The sequence below is a fragment of the Atractosteus spatula genome, chromosome 2 (assembly GCF_055471065.1).
Source record: "Atractosteus spatula isolate fAtrSpa1 chromosome 2, fAtrSpa1.hap1, whole genome shotgun sequence".
Classification (NCBI taxonomy): Eukaryota; Metazoa; Chordata; class Actinopteri; order Semionotiformes; family Lepisosteidae; genus Atractosteus; species Atractosteus spatula.
This window is the reverse complement of record NC_142707.1, coordinates 12,536,738-12,553,041: the sequence shown is the minus strand read 5'-3', so window position 1 is coordinate 12,553,041 and position 16,304 is coordinate 12,536,738. Positions and strand designations below refer to the sequence as shown.

At 41.3% G+C, this 16,304-nt stretch overlaps 1 protein-coding gene across 1 annotated transcript in view; it reads left to right on the top strand.

The window, feature by feature from the left end:
- Positions 1 to 16,304, top strand: part of LOC148839282 (uncharacterized) — a 94,448-nt gene that overhangs the window by 2,519 nt on the left and 75,625 nt on the right. Inside the window, exons 4-10 of the mRNA XM_088929321.1 lie at positions 643 to 682; positions 779 to 4,512; positions 4,949 to 5,004; positions 5,480 to 5,602; positions 6,133 to 6,315; positions 7,024 to 7,126; positions 12,143 to 12,230. Of these exons, the coding sequence (XP_088785447.1) occupies positions 643 to 682; positions 779 to 4,512; positions 4,949 to 5,004; positions 5,480 to 5,602; positions 6,133 to 6,315; positions 7,024 to 7,126; positions 12,143 to 12,230 (4,327 nt within the window). The remainder of the gene's footprint in view (positions 1 to 642; positions 683 to 778; positions 4,513 to 4,948; positions 5,005 to 5,479; positions 5,603 to 6,132; positions 6,316 to 7,023; positions 7,127 to 12,142; positions 12,231 to 16,304) is intronic.

The window sequence follows — 16,304 nt, the reverse complement described above, 5'->3', positions numbered from 1 at the left end:
CAGCAAATGGGAAATACCTGTTGAAAATTATGACTGTTAATCTTTTATAATCATACTGAATCTTATTAGCACTACAGAGTAAAAAATATTTCTTGCGTTTAAATAAGACAGTATTGCATTTAAACAAGAAACTGCAGAAAAATTTACTGTACATAGGTTTTTGCCCAATCTTTAAACATTGAACAGAATACATTTACGATGACTTGACAGTAAGACATTACCTACTATATTAATAATCTCCAGATGAAGTTTTTGCAGAAAGAGGAGCGTGATGATATTCTTTTGTTGTTAAAATCTTGCTACTCTTGCATGGGACAATATATAAGACAAGATATCAATATAGTAAGCAATATTGTTCACAAATTAACTATCGCGTTTTAATGCAGCTATCTTGTATAAACGCAATACATTTCTTGTTTAAATGCAATACTATTGCAATACTATCTAGTATAAATGCAGATTTCCATTTATTCAATTCAGTTCCGTACTTATTCCTTCATTTATTCCTTCAATTTCCATAGAATCATTGAAGATCCAGTTTTTACTGACTAATTCACAGAGGCTGTCCTAACCTTGATTGTGTGTCTGTCTGCTTTGTGTTAGTTAACTTAATGCTAGAGCTGTTTTTCTCTCTTTTTCCAGGAGTCTAAGCCACCCACAGGTGCCCGCTCTTCTAATGCAGGTGATGTTTTATTACTCTGATTATTTTATTCAGTTATTTATTAACTGTTGTGTTCTTATCTTTGTTCTTATCAATGTTATTCTCTGTCCTTTATAGGGTCCCTCCCTGGCACACCACAGCAAAAGCTGTCATTGGCAGTCCAAACAGCGTATCCTTCTTCCACGTCCTCTTCCTGTCCTGTGCAGGATGGGGCCGGTATAGTGAGAAAGGGAATTTTGCTGGATACTAGCACAGGCGGGAAGCGAAAGAGGGTCCGCCCACAGTCTGCAGGTCCGGCTCAGTCCAGAAGTGCCAAGGCAGCCCGGAGATCCTGGTCCCGCCGGCTAGTCAGCAGTAGTGAAGACTCAATGTCTGATGGCAGCCCCACCACTGAGCACGCGTCCATCCACACAGACCCAGCAGCTTTAAAATCGCCTCTCAGCAAGTCAGCTAAAACTAGAACTTCACCCACTGACCCAACTGCAGATGCACAGAACACCCAAACTAGGAAGAAATCGCCATCCGCTAAGAACGCTACTGTAAGTAAGAGAACTCAAGGTGCTAGGAGCCCTCCAACCACTGCCAATACCCCAGACACTAAGAATCTGCAAGTCATAAAGCACTCTCCAAACACTAAGACATCATCAGGCACAAAGATTACTCCAGCTACTAAGAATATTTCAATCACTAAAACTGCTTCTAAACTTTCTCCAGACAGTATGAATTCTCCAGTGACTAAGAATATGTCAGTTGCTAAGAATACTCTAACTACTAGGTTTACTTCAGATATTAAGAATACTCCAACCACTAAAAAAACTACAGTCACTACAAATTCTATGTCTTACGAAATTTCAACAGTCACTAAGAATATTACAGTCACTAAAGCTTCTCCAGCCTCAAAAATGTCTGCAGACAGTAAGAATACTACAGCCACTAAAAAATCTCCGGCCTCTAAAATTTCAACAGACAGTAAGAATACTACAGCCACTAAAAAATCTCCGGCCTCTAAAATTTCAACAGACAGTAAGAATACTACAGCCACTAAAATGTATCCAGCCTCTAAAATGTCTCCTGCCACTAAGAATACTACAGCCACTAAAAATTCTAAAGCCTCTAAAATTTATCCAGACAGTAAGAATACTACAGCCACTAAAAATTCTAAAGCCTCTAAAATTTCTCCAGACAGTAAGAATACTACAGCCACTAAAAATTCTAAAGCCTCTAAAATTTCTCCAGACACTATGAATACTAGAGTCATTAAAAATTCTTCAGCCTCTAAAATTTCTCCTGTCACTAAGAATTTTACAGCCACTAAAACTTCTCCAGCCTCTAAAATGTCTCCTGTCACTAAGAATACTACAGCCACTAAAACTTCTCCAGCCTCTAAAATGTCTCCTGTCACTAAGAATACTACAGCCACTAAAACTTCTCCAGCCTCTAAAATTTCTCCTGTCACTAAGAATACTACAGCCACTAAAACTTCTCCAAACATTAGAATTTCTCTGGTTACAAAGAATACTACAGTCGTTAAAAATTCTCCAGCCTCTAAAATGTCTCCTGTCACTAAGAATTTTACTGCCACTAAAACTTCTCCAGCCTCTAAAATTTCTCCAGGCACTAAGAATACTGCAGTCATTAAAAATTCTCCACCTTCTAAAATTTCTCCTGTCCCTAAGAATACTACAGGCACTAAAACTTCTCCGACCATTAAAATTTCTCTGGTTACAAAGAATACTGCAGTCACTAAAAATTCTCCAGCCTCTAAAATTTCTCCTGTCCCTAAGAATACTACAGGCACTAAAACTTCTCCGACCATTAAAATTTCTCTGGTTACAAAGAATACTGCAGTCACTAAAAATTCTCCAGCCTCTAAAATTTCTCCAGACACTAAGAATTTTACAGTCACTACAAATTTTACAGTCTCTAAAATTTCTCCAGCATCTAAAAGTTCTCCAGCCACAAAGAATACTACAGTCAATAAAAAATATCCAGACTCTAAAATTTCTACAGACACTAAGAATACTACAGTCACTACAGATTTTATAGCCTCTAAAACTTATCCCATCACTATGAATACTACAGCCATTAAAACATCTCCAGCCTCTAAAATTTCTCCAGACACTAAGAATACTAAAAGCACTAAAAATTCTCTAGACACTAAGAATGCAGCACGAACTAAGAACTACACAGACCTCAAGATCACTTCACTCAATAGGAATTCTCCAGCCAATAAGCTTTCTCCAACCACTATGGTATTTCCATTCACTAAGGTTTCTTTAACCACTAAAAATATCCAAGTTACTAGAAATGCTCCAACTAATGTGAACTCTCCAGCTATTAAGGATTTTCCAACCATTACAAATTCTCCAGCCATTAAAAATTCTCCAGCTACTGAGAAATTGCCTGCTGTAAAGAACCTTCAAGCCACTGGAAATTCGCCATTCGGCAGCCCTTTATCACAGAGTAATATCCCACAGACGAAGAGCACTCCACAAAGCGAGACCCCCTGCTTTCTGCTGAGTTCTTGCAGCCCCACCTTGATCTTAAGATGGTCAGATTTGCATTCTTCACTCTACAAAACATTAGACACATTACGCACTAGAGATGCTCTGAATAGATGTAGCAACTCTCTGTCTAAGAGAAACTCTCCAATCAGGAAGTCTGTCCCAGACAAAAAGCTAAGAGCTGCAGCTGCCAGAACATTACATCTTAATAAAGCTGTAGTCACTGAGAGTTCTGCTGTCAATAAAAATTTATCTCGAAGGATTAGGCCACATCCTGTCCCAGGATCCCTGATAGATACAAATGTCAGTGAAATGAGCGGCACTGTGGCATCTGAGGGCATTAGGTCTGTGTCCATGAAGATAAATGAAACATCTGCTGCAACCAACAGATATATTACTGCATCTCAGGCTTCACTGGTCAATAGGTCTGAAGGGATCAATACACAAGCCTCTAAGAACAGTCCAGCCAAGACAGCATCATTAACTGGTACTAATATTCCAGTCCCAAATACTCTATTGCCTATTCATCCTCCATTGTTCTCTCCTGGGGCACTGTCAGTGAGCAGCTTTCCAGATACCCCAGTGCAAAAAAGTCCTCTGGTCTCAACAGATGTTCCAGCCAGCAAGACTTCATTGGCTGGGAAAAACACAGCAGCAGGTAGCATCACTGTAACAAGGCGAAAGGCACTGAGGAACAAGCCAGTCTGTGACAATAATTCTCCCTGCTTCCCAGGGCTACCTGGTGACAGTCCTGTAATGCACAAGGCTGCAGCTGGCAAAGCGTTAGTTACGGCCAATCTGAATGGGAATGTTGCCCAAAGGAAAAGCACTCTAAACAAAGATACAGCAAACAGGAGCACTCTGGATATAGAAGTGACTGTGAAGGCTGTTGAGTGTGAGGATTCTCCATTCAAAATGTCTCCTAGACAGCAGGATCAGTCAGGACAGCAGTGTCCTGGGCCTCTGGGATTCTCCCAGACTGGAACAGCAGATTCCTCAGACTCAGCTGGAGTTCCCTCTATCTGTGAGAATCCCAGGAAACACACCATTTCACCAGATGTTGAGATGCCTGTTCCCCTTGGCAGCAGCCAGCCAGGCTCACCTCAGAAACAGCCCCAGAGTGGTGGAGTTGGGCAGCGCAGCCCTGAGCTGCTCCACGCAGTGCTGCACGCCATGGCTGGAGTGGTGGGCACACGTCAAGGTCTCTGTCAGACTGCCTGTGAGGGACTGCATTCTGGGACAGACAGACAGCATTACGTGGCCTCTCTTCTACTTCACCCCCCGACCCCTGGCTGCCCTCAAACGCAGGGAGTGGCAGGTGGCACCCCGACACAAGAGAAGGCAGTGGTAAGGGGAATTCAACAGGGGCTTTTCTGCAATGTCAAAATAAGTTTTGCCAAAGAGCTTATATGTCAGCAATTTCCTAAGCCTACCTTCATACCTTCTCCCAATTGTATTTCATCCCTAATTCACCTTAAGTGAACGCTGTTCCTGGCATGTATGTTTCTGGGACCCATGTACAGTATAATGCAGAAAAACAGGGACATGGTTCGCTCCTCGTTCAGTTCAGTTGTGTGTTAAATCAGCACTTTCAGACAGCAGATCTGTGTGGAAGTCAGTAAATTAGTAGGCTCTCACAGAATTGCTGCTATACATTTAATTCATTGCACCATTATTTCTACTGATTACATGCTTAAATCATAGACCCGTACTGAGAGTACTTTTTAAAAAAGGAATTCCCCAGCCTAAATATTTGATAACCAACTATTCTAACATTTTTTAGGTAGGAAGTCACTACTTCAACAATCTGCAATTCCTTCTAAAAGAAAAGGCTAAAGGGTGAGTTAAGACATTCATATTGTGGGCAGCTGCTGTAGTAAGAGGGACAGGTCTCACTTCTGTCTAAGTTGGCTTGCTTTGTTAACAGTAATTGTTTAGTTTGCTTCCATGACACTACAGTGGCATGAGGGCTGGGATCGGGCTGTGATGTGCGTGCTGAATGGCACTGTGACAGTACAGAACCATTGAATAGTACAACCCCCAGCAGTTTCTAAATATTTCAGTGTGAAAGAGTTAGCTATTTTATTCATAAAATTAACACATTTGAGTGTTAGTGTGTAGCTGAGTTTGTCATCAAGAGTACACGTGTTGCTCAAAAACTGCAAACCTTGATTCTGTGTGTTATCTTTGTGCTTAGTATGGGTGTGTTGTTCATTGCCCAGACTATCGGCCTTAATACTGTGTTAGTTGATGTGTGGAGCTGAGATAGCGCTCGATGTGAATAGCTGTGTTAGGCCTCAGTGTGTGCCTGCAGTTCACTGCCCAAACCACAAGTAGTGGAAGAGGAGAGGAAGCTGCAGAGGCTGATCCTGGAGCTACAGGAGGTCACCCAGGAGCAGGAGAGAGAGGGGAGCCAGGGGGACCATGACTGCACAGGGTAAGACAAAAGCTCCCAAAAATCTTAAACCCGTTTTTCTGACAGTTGAATTTTTTACTAGGATTTAGTATTTTGTATGCATTGTGTTTTGCGAGGTATGGACTCGGGAGAGATGGCATTTCTGTAACAACTGAAAGTTTCTATTCTTGTCTCTGCTAATTTGCTCCCTTTGTGTCAGTGCTCTATTTCCCTCTCCTTCTTTCTCTCTATCTCTTCTTCAGTTCTACCCCCTCTCTTTCTTAATCTCTGTCATTCTCTCCTTTCTCGTCTCTCTTCCCATCACTGTAACTCTGTATCCCTCTCTCCGCCACTTTCCTAGATTCTCCTGATGTCCTTTCCACTTGTTCTTTCCTTTTCCGCTGCCTCCTTCAGCACTTTTCTCATGCTCGCTCTTTCTTCTCCTATATTCACCCCTTTCTCTGCTTGGTTCTGTCTCTTCACTTTCCCACCCCCCCTTTTGCACCCTTTTTCTCTCTGGATCTCAATTAATTTCACAAAGTGTCTCAAACAACTTTTCTGTTGTTTCCCAGATTCTCCACAGAATTTTGCAGCCCTTGCAGAAAGACTGAGTCCACCCTGCCACCTCTACCCCCAGGGGAGTCTGTCTTTACTCCCCTGCCCCCCGGCAGCATCTTCAGCCAGTTACCCCTGTTACTACACCCCCAAACTCCAAGGGATCAGCAAAGTGGGGCCCTGGAGGAGCTGTTTTTCAGGTGAGCCACCTCTGAAATATCACCTCGGGAGCAGTACGCACAGCCCTGTCTTATGCAATAGAGCAGCAGACCTATATTATTGTTGTCCTTATCTATCATGCAGACGCTGGTGCAGATAGTCATGCTGAAGGCCAGTTTCTATACCACCAGCATGGTAGTTCTAAGGGAAAGCTGGACAGTTCCAACATGTTTGGGAAAAGTAATTATTTTAATATAGGAGGTCTGTGTGTATACTGTATAAAATATAATATACAGTTAAGTAATTGTGGTACTGTGTAGGTGTGGTTTTGGGTATTGATGCAGATGTACTGCTGTGTTATTGCATATTGATACAGATTTAGAGCTATGTTATTGTGTATTGGTACAGATGTAAAGTTGTGGTATTGTGTATAGGTACAGATGTAGAGCTGTGGTATTAGGTAAAGGTGCAGGTGTGGAGTAGCTTTTTTATTGGTTTAGTTAGATGTGGAGTTGTGTTATTTGTATAGGTGGAGATGTGGAGTTGTGTTGTTGGGTAAAGATGGAGATGTATAATTCTGTGATTGGTATTGGTGTTCATGTAGAATTGTGTGATTGGCTATGTGTGCAGAGGTAGAGCTGTATCACTGGGTAAAGGTGCAGGTGTAGAATTGTGTGATGGGGTATGTGTGCAGATATAGGGCTGTATCATCGTTATTGGTAGAGGTATGCTGTTTTTCTCCTTGCTAGCTCCAGTCCCGCCCAGCAGCTCCAGATGGCTCAGTCTGGCCTCCTAAGGCAGTTGTGTCGCACTGTGCCCTGCCCCCCTGCTCTTGCTCGCTGGCTCTTCAAGGTACAGTATTCTCATCAATCAATCACTGCATCACAATGTGACCCATTTGCAAGGGGTTGATGAAACTCATTTTAATTAAACAAAAATATTTCAAGTTTGTAAAAATGATTTTTCTTTCCATGTTTTTATTTGAAAGACATAGAATACAATTTGTAGAGGTGTCAGCATTTTATGTTTAACCAAAAATGAGCAGATTCAGGTCCAAGAACTGAAGGTGGAATAAAAAAGGGAGAAACATTGGTCCTCTGGCCAATGGCAAAAATTACACCGGCACACTGTTCAGAGCTGGAAGAAACCAATCCATAAATCCTGAAAGCAGTAAGTGCTAGTAAAGCAGCTTGCACCAGGTCCTGACTGGGAACTGAATGATTAAGCAATACATTTAAATGAGAATTTTTTTTCAGGTGCTCATCCTCCTTCCAACAGCTTTAAATAAAAATGTTAATCTGAAAAAATATTCACATTACCTTTAATTTATCAAAATCAATACTATTGGCTACTGCCTTGGATTTATTAGATACTCTCTAGCCTGCTGCTGTAGTACAGTGCCCCCTGTTGCATCAGATGCGGTACTGCTTACTGTCCACTGTGTGTCGCTGTTGGTGCATCTAGAAAGGCGCAGAACAGCTGTGCGGGGGCAGCTGGGCTCAGTGGTTAGTTAGCAGCTCATCTGGATGAGCCAGATCAGCAGGAAGCTGTAATATAAACCCCATAATGTGATACCCATCTTCATTTACTGCTGAAACAGGCCCTATTGATAAACAGAATAACATGCCAGCTATGACTAATTGTTTCCTGTTTTAAAAAAGAGAATATCCAATGTATATGTTTTTATTTTTTAAATTATCTGCAGACTCTTCTGTTTCACTACAGCCTGAAGTAAGAGTAGTGCATTAAATATACTAGCAATGCACACACTCAAACACAAGGATATACACACACAAAGCATGCAGGTTTTTCTGGGTATGATTAAGGAAGCTGATGAAGGGAGGATTGTGTTTTAACCAGAAGAGCTTTTAAGCCACAGCTCCTCCCCTGCCACAGCTCTCAGAACAAAGCTGTTAATGAATTGGTTTTTATTGTGCTGGTAATGGAAACACCGTTAAGCCCAGGGCTGTTTAGATGTCCAGAATCCCTTTAAATCTGACTTTGAATGGTCCCTATCTGGTCAATATAATGTAATGCTTGGAAAGAACATCTTCTGAAATATATTTTATATAAAGATATTCACAGGTTATTTGTGAGAGATGTAGTTGAAATGTGTATGGTTTTGTGGCTGCCTTGATACTTCAGTTCTCACTCGTGCCCTCTGCTCACAAGCTGGTTTTGTTAATTGCTTTAGCAGGCCTGAATTAAATGTGCTGTGCGCTACTGTGATTGCACTGCGATAAACCCTTTCCTTTAATGGTATTTACTTGCACGGCACTCCATTTCCCATATTCCTCATGAGGGTTTTATTGTTGTATTTAACTGACCTGTTTCATGTTGTCGTTGTTCTTAACCTTCTTTCCAATGGGCACTTACACATGTGCAAAGTGGCTGTCCCCCTCTTTTACCATGCTGTTAGTTCCCAGTGATGCGCATTTTTCTAACTTGCCTTTACTAGTTTACAGCTAATGTGGCATTTTTTCAATGTGCTGTACTGTACTTTTACTCCAATTTACTGTGTTGTCCCATGATTTCACTCTGCTTTACTGTGCTGTTCTGTACTTTCACTCTGATTTACTGTGCTGTCCCATTCTTTCACTCTGATTTACTGTGCTGTACTGTACTTTTACTCTGATTTACTATGTTGTCCCACGCTTTCACTCTGCTTTACTGTGCTGTTCTGTACTTTCACTCTGATTTACTGTGTTAAATGATAGATTTTACTGTGTTGTGCATTGCTGTGCTTTCCCTACTCCTCTATCATACTGTACCATGCTCTCTATTGTTTTGCTAGCTGACTGTGCCAGAGCTCAGCAGTGAGGGGTCCCAGGGTAAACTCATAATGGATTCGTCAGCAAGTAGTGGGATTCAGTTTAAACACTGTGCTCTCTGAACATAAGGAAGCAGTTAAGGACTCAGAGTTCACTGTGATTTAGGGATTTAGTCCTCGGCAGGAAAACCTTTTATGAAAACATACATAGTCACGTGATGGGCCTAGCCTCAGTGCCACTCCACCCAGCACTGAAACTCCTGTAGAGAGGGTGTGCGTCTGCCCTGAGCCATGCGACATCCCGCTGAGTATCAGTAACATAGAAAGTCTCGGTATACTTTACATGCTAAGAGCTGTTTCACTGTAGCAGCTATGTACACGAGTTTTCAAGAGTTTTTTAAATAATCTGGTGGAAATATTATATTGTATGAATATTACTTTTACCAACTTGACATAGTCCAAAGATTATAGAATATCTTGGTAAGTTTGTTGTATTGTATTGTCTAAGTGTGATTTGTTGTGTGACAACAGGGAGTTCTTTTGGAATTCCACTCAAACATGTCTGGTATATCATAGCTGCTATAAAGGGCTTTCTAAATACGAAGTCCACTGGATAGACTCATTTTGTGGGAGGATATTTAAGTTTTCAAATGCTAATAATTTAAAGTTATACAATATATTCAAAAACATCCACGGAAGGTCTTGCAGACTTCCTGTAGAATAATACATATGAAATTGTGGAACTGTCCTACAGAATTCAGAAACAGGAATCCACCCCAGGAAAATCCTTTCTTCAAGAAAAATAAAGGATTCCCAAAGAGATCTTGGTGGACACTGAACATATTAAGACCTATAACCTGTGGGATTTATTGCAGGAATCCTGAATTTTGTTATGTGAATGAGAAAAAAATGCAATCCAAAAAGAGAAGTGTAAAACATTTATTAAGAGTAATTTGGAAGGCATTAAAAAATGACATGTTTCTAACAGTTCTAGAAAACCAGTCCTTATATGCCGATTGTTTCCTTTAATAATCTGTGTGTTTCTTGTCTGAGTTGTCAGAGTTGCTAAGCAGGCGTGATGCTGGTTGGTCAATACTGGGGAAATTAAGAAATGGGAAATTAAGGCTTGTGTAGGCGTCAGTTGTAAAACATTTATACTATGAGTGCAGCTTTGGGGGCACACCAGCACGCCTGCCTGTCTCGGGAGGACACTTAACAAGCAATGAAATGGTTTGTTGGGCTGGTGTGAAATCACCCCCAATTACCTATTTTTTCATCTAAGAAAAGTAAGTTTTTATGTTGTACAAAGGGTTTAAATTATTTAAAAAATTAAAAGCATTTATTTCAGGATTTTTCCAGCAAAAGTTCTTTCTTCTTTTTCCTTTTCTGTTGTTTATTTGTAAAGTGCAGTCCATCCATCTTTCTATTTCTATTTGTTTTCTTGTTTAATCATTGTACATGACTGTGTAAAAACAAAATGCCCACAAGTACCCCTCCAGTGACCATTTCTTCAGCCCTGCCATGAGAGGTTTGATTAGGGGCAGGGGCAGGGACTGGTTTCAAGACCACATTTCGGGTTCAGGTTGGGTAGGAATTGTGGGTTTTTGTGAAAGAGAAGAACTGACTACCCCTGCCTCGTGAATCAGCTGTGTTGCGTGAATCGCTGTTCTCCTGTCGAGAGGCAGACAGCCACATGTGTGGCATGCTGTCCCCTGGCACTTCCTCCAGACAGACCCTGAGAACAGACTCGACGCTGCATTGCCACACAGCCCTGACTCACTCCAAGGGCAAAGGCACTTGGATAGAGTGTGGCTCTTAACCAGGGGATATACAGTACTTCAAATACATGGCACATCTGAATGAGTTCTTTCTGAATAGCACAGGTATAATCTGTGATGCTATTACTCCTTAACCCTAAATCTAGAACCCCAAATCGTAATCCTAACAAAAATAATTTACCCTTACTCCAACCATAACCCTTACCCTAAGGCTGACCCTACAGCCTAACCCAGTTTATTTAACAGATTATTTATCAACATAGAACAAACACGATACCATAATCCCATTCCTAAAGATAAACACTAACACTAAATCCAAACTATAGCATTCAAACTGATGCTGTAAACTTGGACCTAACCAGAACCTCGCAAAAACTTTATTTATGCTATGAATAACGCCAGAGGATGGCATATTCAGTGGCCATTCCTGTGCTATTCTGTTGCAGTTCATTATGACTTCATTGACAAGGGGCTCTTGAGTGACTCAATCAATTAAGCATGTATTGAACTTTATGGTCCAGACATCAGGATTTGGAGTCTGGACCATGTCACTTACTGGCTGTGAGTGGTGTGTGGGTGAGATTAATTGGCCAGTGCTTTCTCAATGACCCAGTGACCCCTACAGGCTTGCGGCTGCTGGCTCAGAATGTGCCTCCCCTCCAGTCAGAGTCTGACCCCCTTTACTCTATATGTTAATAGATCAGTGGTTAAAAGGTGGGTGTGTCGAAGATGTCTGCTTATATTCATTCTCCATGTGAGAAGTTGCAGGGCTCAGAGCTGGGATTCACGATTTGAAAAACAACTAGCTATTGTAAATGGGGTGGGTATACAGTATATCAAAACAATAACTGAAAAAAATGTTAAAACAATTAATGGAGGTTATTTTTTCAATTCTTTTGACCGACCAGAAAAAGACTTGGAGCCCCTGTCTTACACTAGGAAGTAAGTGTTGAAGGTCTTTCACAGCAGGATCAAGGTTACCCCTGAATGTGCTAATACAGTATAACTCTATGTCAGAGGAAACAGCATTTGAGGAAACATGTAGGATGTGCATCCTGCAGCTGAGCTCTTAAACAGATGGGCAAGGAGGCTGGTGGCCATGTAACAATGTTCGTTATTTCTCTCTCCTTCTTTGCCTTTTCTTCCCTCTCTGTCCCCTCCTCTTATTCGTCTCTTCCTTTCACCCCATCTCCCTCCATCTTCCCTCCTCTTTTTCATCCCTCTCTCCCTCTCTCCTTCTCTGTCTCATCCCTCTCTCCCCTTCCCTTGCTCTGTCTCGTCTCTCTGTCCTTCTTCTCCTTCGTTTTTGCTCTCTCCCAGGCGATGGCGTGCCACTCAGACCCTCTGTCCTCTCTCCTCCTGTGTCGGGAGCTGTGTGCACTGACCCTGCACGCCGGCGAGATGCACAGTGAGTTGCACAGACACACACAGAAACAGGTTGTCTGCCGGTGTAAAAAACATGTTCTTTCCGCTGAGCCTATGAGCTTCACATTGACCCCTTTCATCACTGACATGCTCAAAGGATGATCTCCAGGCCTAATCCAAACCCAGATCTGCCCCCTGATTTTATACCAAGGAAACTGAAGGTTTGAAAGAAGAAGTCAAATATAAGACTACACAGGTCTTGAGGAAAATAGAAATATACATAAAAAATCACTTAAAATTGTGAAGAACTGGAGTTTGTTTGAAGCTAGTTAGTTTAGACAGGATAGACAGGAGCCCAAAGTAGCCTCTGCATTCCCAGTATTAATTTAGGTATTGCACCTGATTTGACTAGGTAGCGCTGGTTTCTATATGGTGGTGGAAAGAAGGCCTCACACATAGCATTGTTAATTGCTGATAAGAAAGAGAAGCCAACTGAATTGTTAGTGGTGTTAAGTGTAGTGCTATTTCACTTCATGTGATCAGAGTCGGAGAGACGTCGTCTGCCTCTCTGATCCTGTAATCCTGTATTGATCGATGCCCATGCTGGAGTCATTAGGCACGTGAAACAAGGGGCAAATTGGTCAGGCTGGTCTTAATGGACTGTGGAAGATATATTCCTTCTGCAGGCTGGGATTTATGATGCAGATGTGCTGGCTCTCTTTCTGCCTCTCCTGCACTCTTCAATTGTCTAAATCGCTCTTTTTCACTCTCTCACTTTCCCCCCTTTTCTCCATTTGATATTGGCATTTCTCTCTCTGTTTATCTTGATCTCTCATTTCTCTCTATGTTCAAGATGTGAAGACAGGTTCTGTTTTTCCATTTTTTCTGTGTAGGGGAGAGGTGGTAGAGAGTAGAGAAGACTAATTCTGCCTAGATATGTCTTCACATCCCTTATATCAGTAAACCAGCTGGAATCCAGAAATCCTTCAACAGGAGCTTCTGGACTGTTTGTTCAATTTGAGAAGAGACTCTTTGAGGTTATTTCTCAGGGCTTGTAATTTCTGTTAAACTCATTCTTGGAAATATCCCAATTTAGTAAAGCCGTATTTGTGGAAATAATAAAAGACTTAAAAAAATCTCAAAATATAAATCTCATAATCCACATATTGCCTTTTGGGCATATGAGAGTCATGATCCAGGTGGTACTGTGTACTGCTGATTGCATGGTACTGCTATTTTCAAAGCAGTGACAAATAATTCAAAAAAGTGTTATTAGAGTTGATCAGGGTGTCCTCAGCCTGCAACACAACTGCAGAGACAGTGATGTCAGTGGGAGAAGTATCACTGCTGCAGTCTGTGCCTATTCTTCTCCCCAGACAGCCTGGAGCTTGAGTAGGTAGATGGTGTGCATGTCAAAGGTCAAGGTTCAATCATTGCGGCAGCGAGCCATGTTGTAAAACGATTACAGATTCTAAATTAGGAGGGTAAAAAAAAAGAAAAATACAGTAATTAGCAAATCTTAGTTCACTCTTTGTGCAGGATGGGGTTTATAATCACTAAATCACAAACTTAAACCTGGGTCACGTCACTGGCCAGCTGTGACCAGGATTCCCTAAATGTTGGCAGAACTCCATGAGGGTGTAGGCCTGACAGGATCTTCTTAGCTTTGCGGTGAAGTCAGCGAGAGATAAGCCACTGCCCCATGATAAAATTATATTATTACCACCCTGTTCATTATCATACCTTTCTGTACTTCATTATGCTTTTACTGTAATTTCAATGTGCTTTGCTATCCTTTGCTATGCTTTTACCTTGCTGTACCTTATACAAGGGATGACCCTCAATCCAGAAAACCCACTGTGCTTATTTCAGCACTGACAGAATGTAACTTTGTCTTTGATTCATTGTGTTCAGACCAAAGGGTGGTTATAATCAAAAGAGTTGCGGCAACCAGTATTGTCTGTACCAGCTGAGATTAAACCCTGCAAATATGTATTTACTTGCATATGTAGATATTGTCTGGTTTCTGCGGAATGATGTGATGTCCGCTGATTGTTTGGACTCCACTGTCATTATCTGAGGGCTGGGAAAGGGAGGGAGCATCATCTGTGGTAGTGTGAGTGGAGCTGTGTCTCCACGTCTCATCCCAACTGCCTTTTTCCAGGCATGGCCCCTCTCTCCTATCATAAAGGTTTTGAGCAGTGTGGGATAGTTGCTGGATGTAGATCAATTTGATACATGATCATGAAGTGGCAAAACAGTCCCAGTGTACCTTCCCCTTTTCAGGTGAAGAAGAGATGAGCAGAAATGCAGCTGTAATTCAGTATAATACTTCCTGTGAAATTGCTCCTTGTTCTGGGCAAATTGAGTGTGTAAACATGGCAGACGGCTTATGTTGTTCATCTGACAGACCAGCACAGCTGCGTCTTCTAGCTAGCAGTATGAAACACTTCTAGCTGATTTCCCATGACTTTTTTCCCCTTTAGTTTTCCCTGAGTATAAAGGCCTTGTCACACTTCTCTTTAACCAAAATACACAGTATAAGTACATAGTGGCTCATGCATAGACATACCAATACTAATTTCTAGCATGTCCATAGATCTTCTCGTCCCAAAGGATTCCAAAGTGCTTCACATATAGGAGAGGACACCACAGAAGTACAATCACCAGCTGGGTGACAAAAGGCAGCCATTCTGCACCAGCTGCCCCACTGCACAGCAGATGAGGTGGTGGTGTACAAAATAATTCACCAAATAAACTTTACACAGGTTAGATTGTATAAACCCAGAATGGAATTTACCCAGGACACTGGGGTTAACACCTTTGCTTTAATGGACAGTGCCATGGAATCTTTACTGACCTCATATTCAGGATCTTGGCTCAATGTCTAATCTGAAGGACAGCACCTCTTACAGTACATCACAGTCTCCCTAAGGATGATGATACTGGGGCAATGATTTGGTCAACACCAATTACAGCAGAATTAAGGTTTAGCCCACTCCTCCAGGATAAAATTTGAAAGGTTTTCACTCCAGTATAACATTTATTTCACTTTACCACCAGATTAAGCATGCTTAATATTCTGAAGGTAAAAAAGTATTTACAAAGTCAACTGGTCTATTGAAAACTTTCCATCAAGGAACAATGAAATCTGGGATACATTTCCATGGGCATTCCCAGAGATCATTGATCATTGATTCTGATTCCCATAGTCACATTGGATGCCAAATATTTTTTTGCCATGGTGCACAGTATACACAATGCCGTTGTCTGAACATACCAGCTTAAATGTTAAGCAGCTTGCATGGTTAAGAGGAAAAATAATTTTAATTTCTCTGTTTTGTACAGTACCTGTGTTTTTTCTTTGTCTTGCTCTGTTTGCACCATTAAGGTTTGACAATGACTTGAGATCTGCAACTCAAGTCATTGTCAAACCTCTCTACAGTACTTGTCCTGGGTAGCAGTCTATTAAGGTTGTCTTGGGTGGAAAAATTGAAAAACATTGCAACAATTTTGTTTATAAAGAATGTATTATTGTTTTTTTTTTCACTTAGATGCCAAAGATTGTTGTATTCTTGTATAACCACTCTTATTGTATTGGGTGGCAATTACGGTAATAATAAAATAAATTTAAAATAATGCAAGTGTGAAAAACACATAGGAACATAACAAAGAAAGGAAAAAAATATTTTCAAAGGGAGAGCAGAAAATACACAAATATGTCAAAATTGTGAAATATTTTGGTTATCGAGCCATGAGAGGCTTATGAAATAGATGTCACTGTGGAATTTGTAACTAGCAGGAAGGTGACTATGCTTCAGCAAAGTTTGTTAATGCTTCTAAATGTGAACATAATGTTGTCCTGTGTAAGGAAGTAGTGTAATATTATATCACTAATGGCTCAGGCAGGGTGGGTCTGCCTTCCTCCAGACCCACAAGATTAGCCTCCATTCCAATAAAGCTGATACAGCCTTAATGCCAGTTTGAGGCCTGGTTAGGGCATCATAGTTCAAAAAGTGCCATGACTTCACTTGTTGACATCGTTCAAAAAGTGTCTGGAGTGACTTCAACCTCAAGCCACAGGGATAGAAAGCCAGCTGTCTGAGCGGTTCTGGCC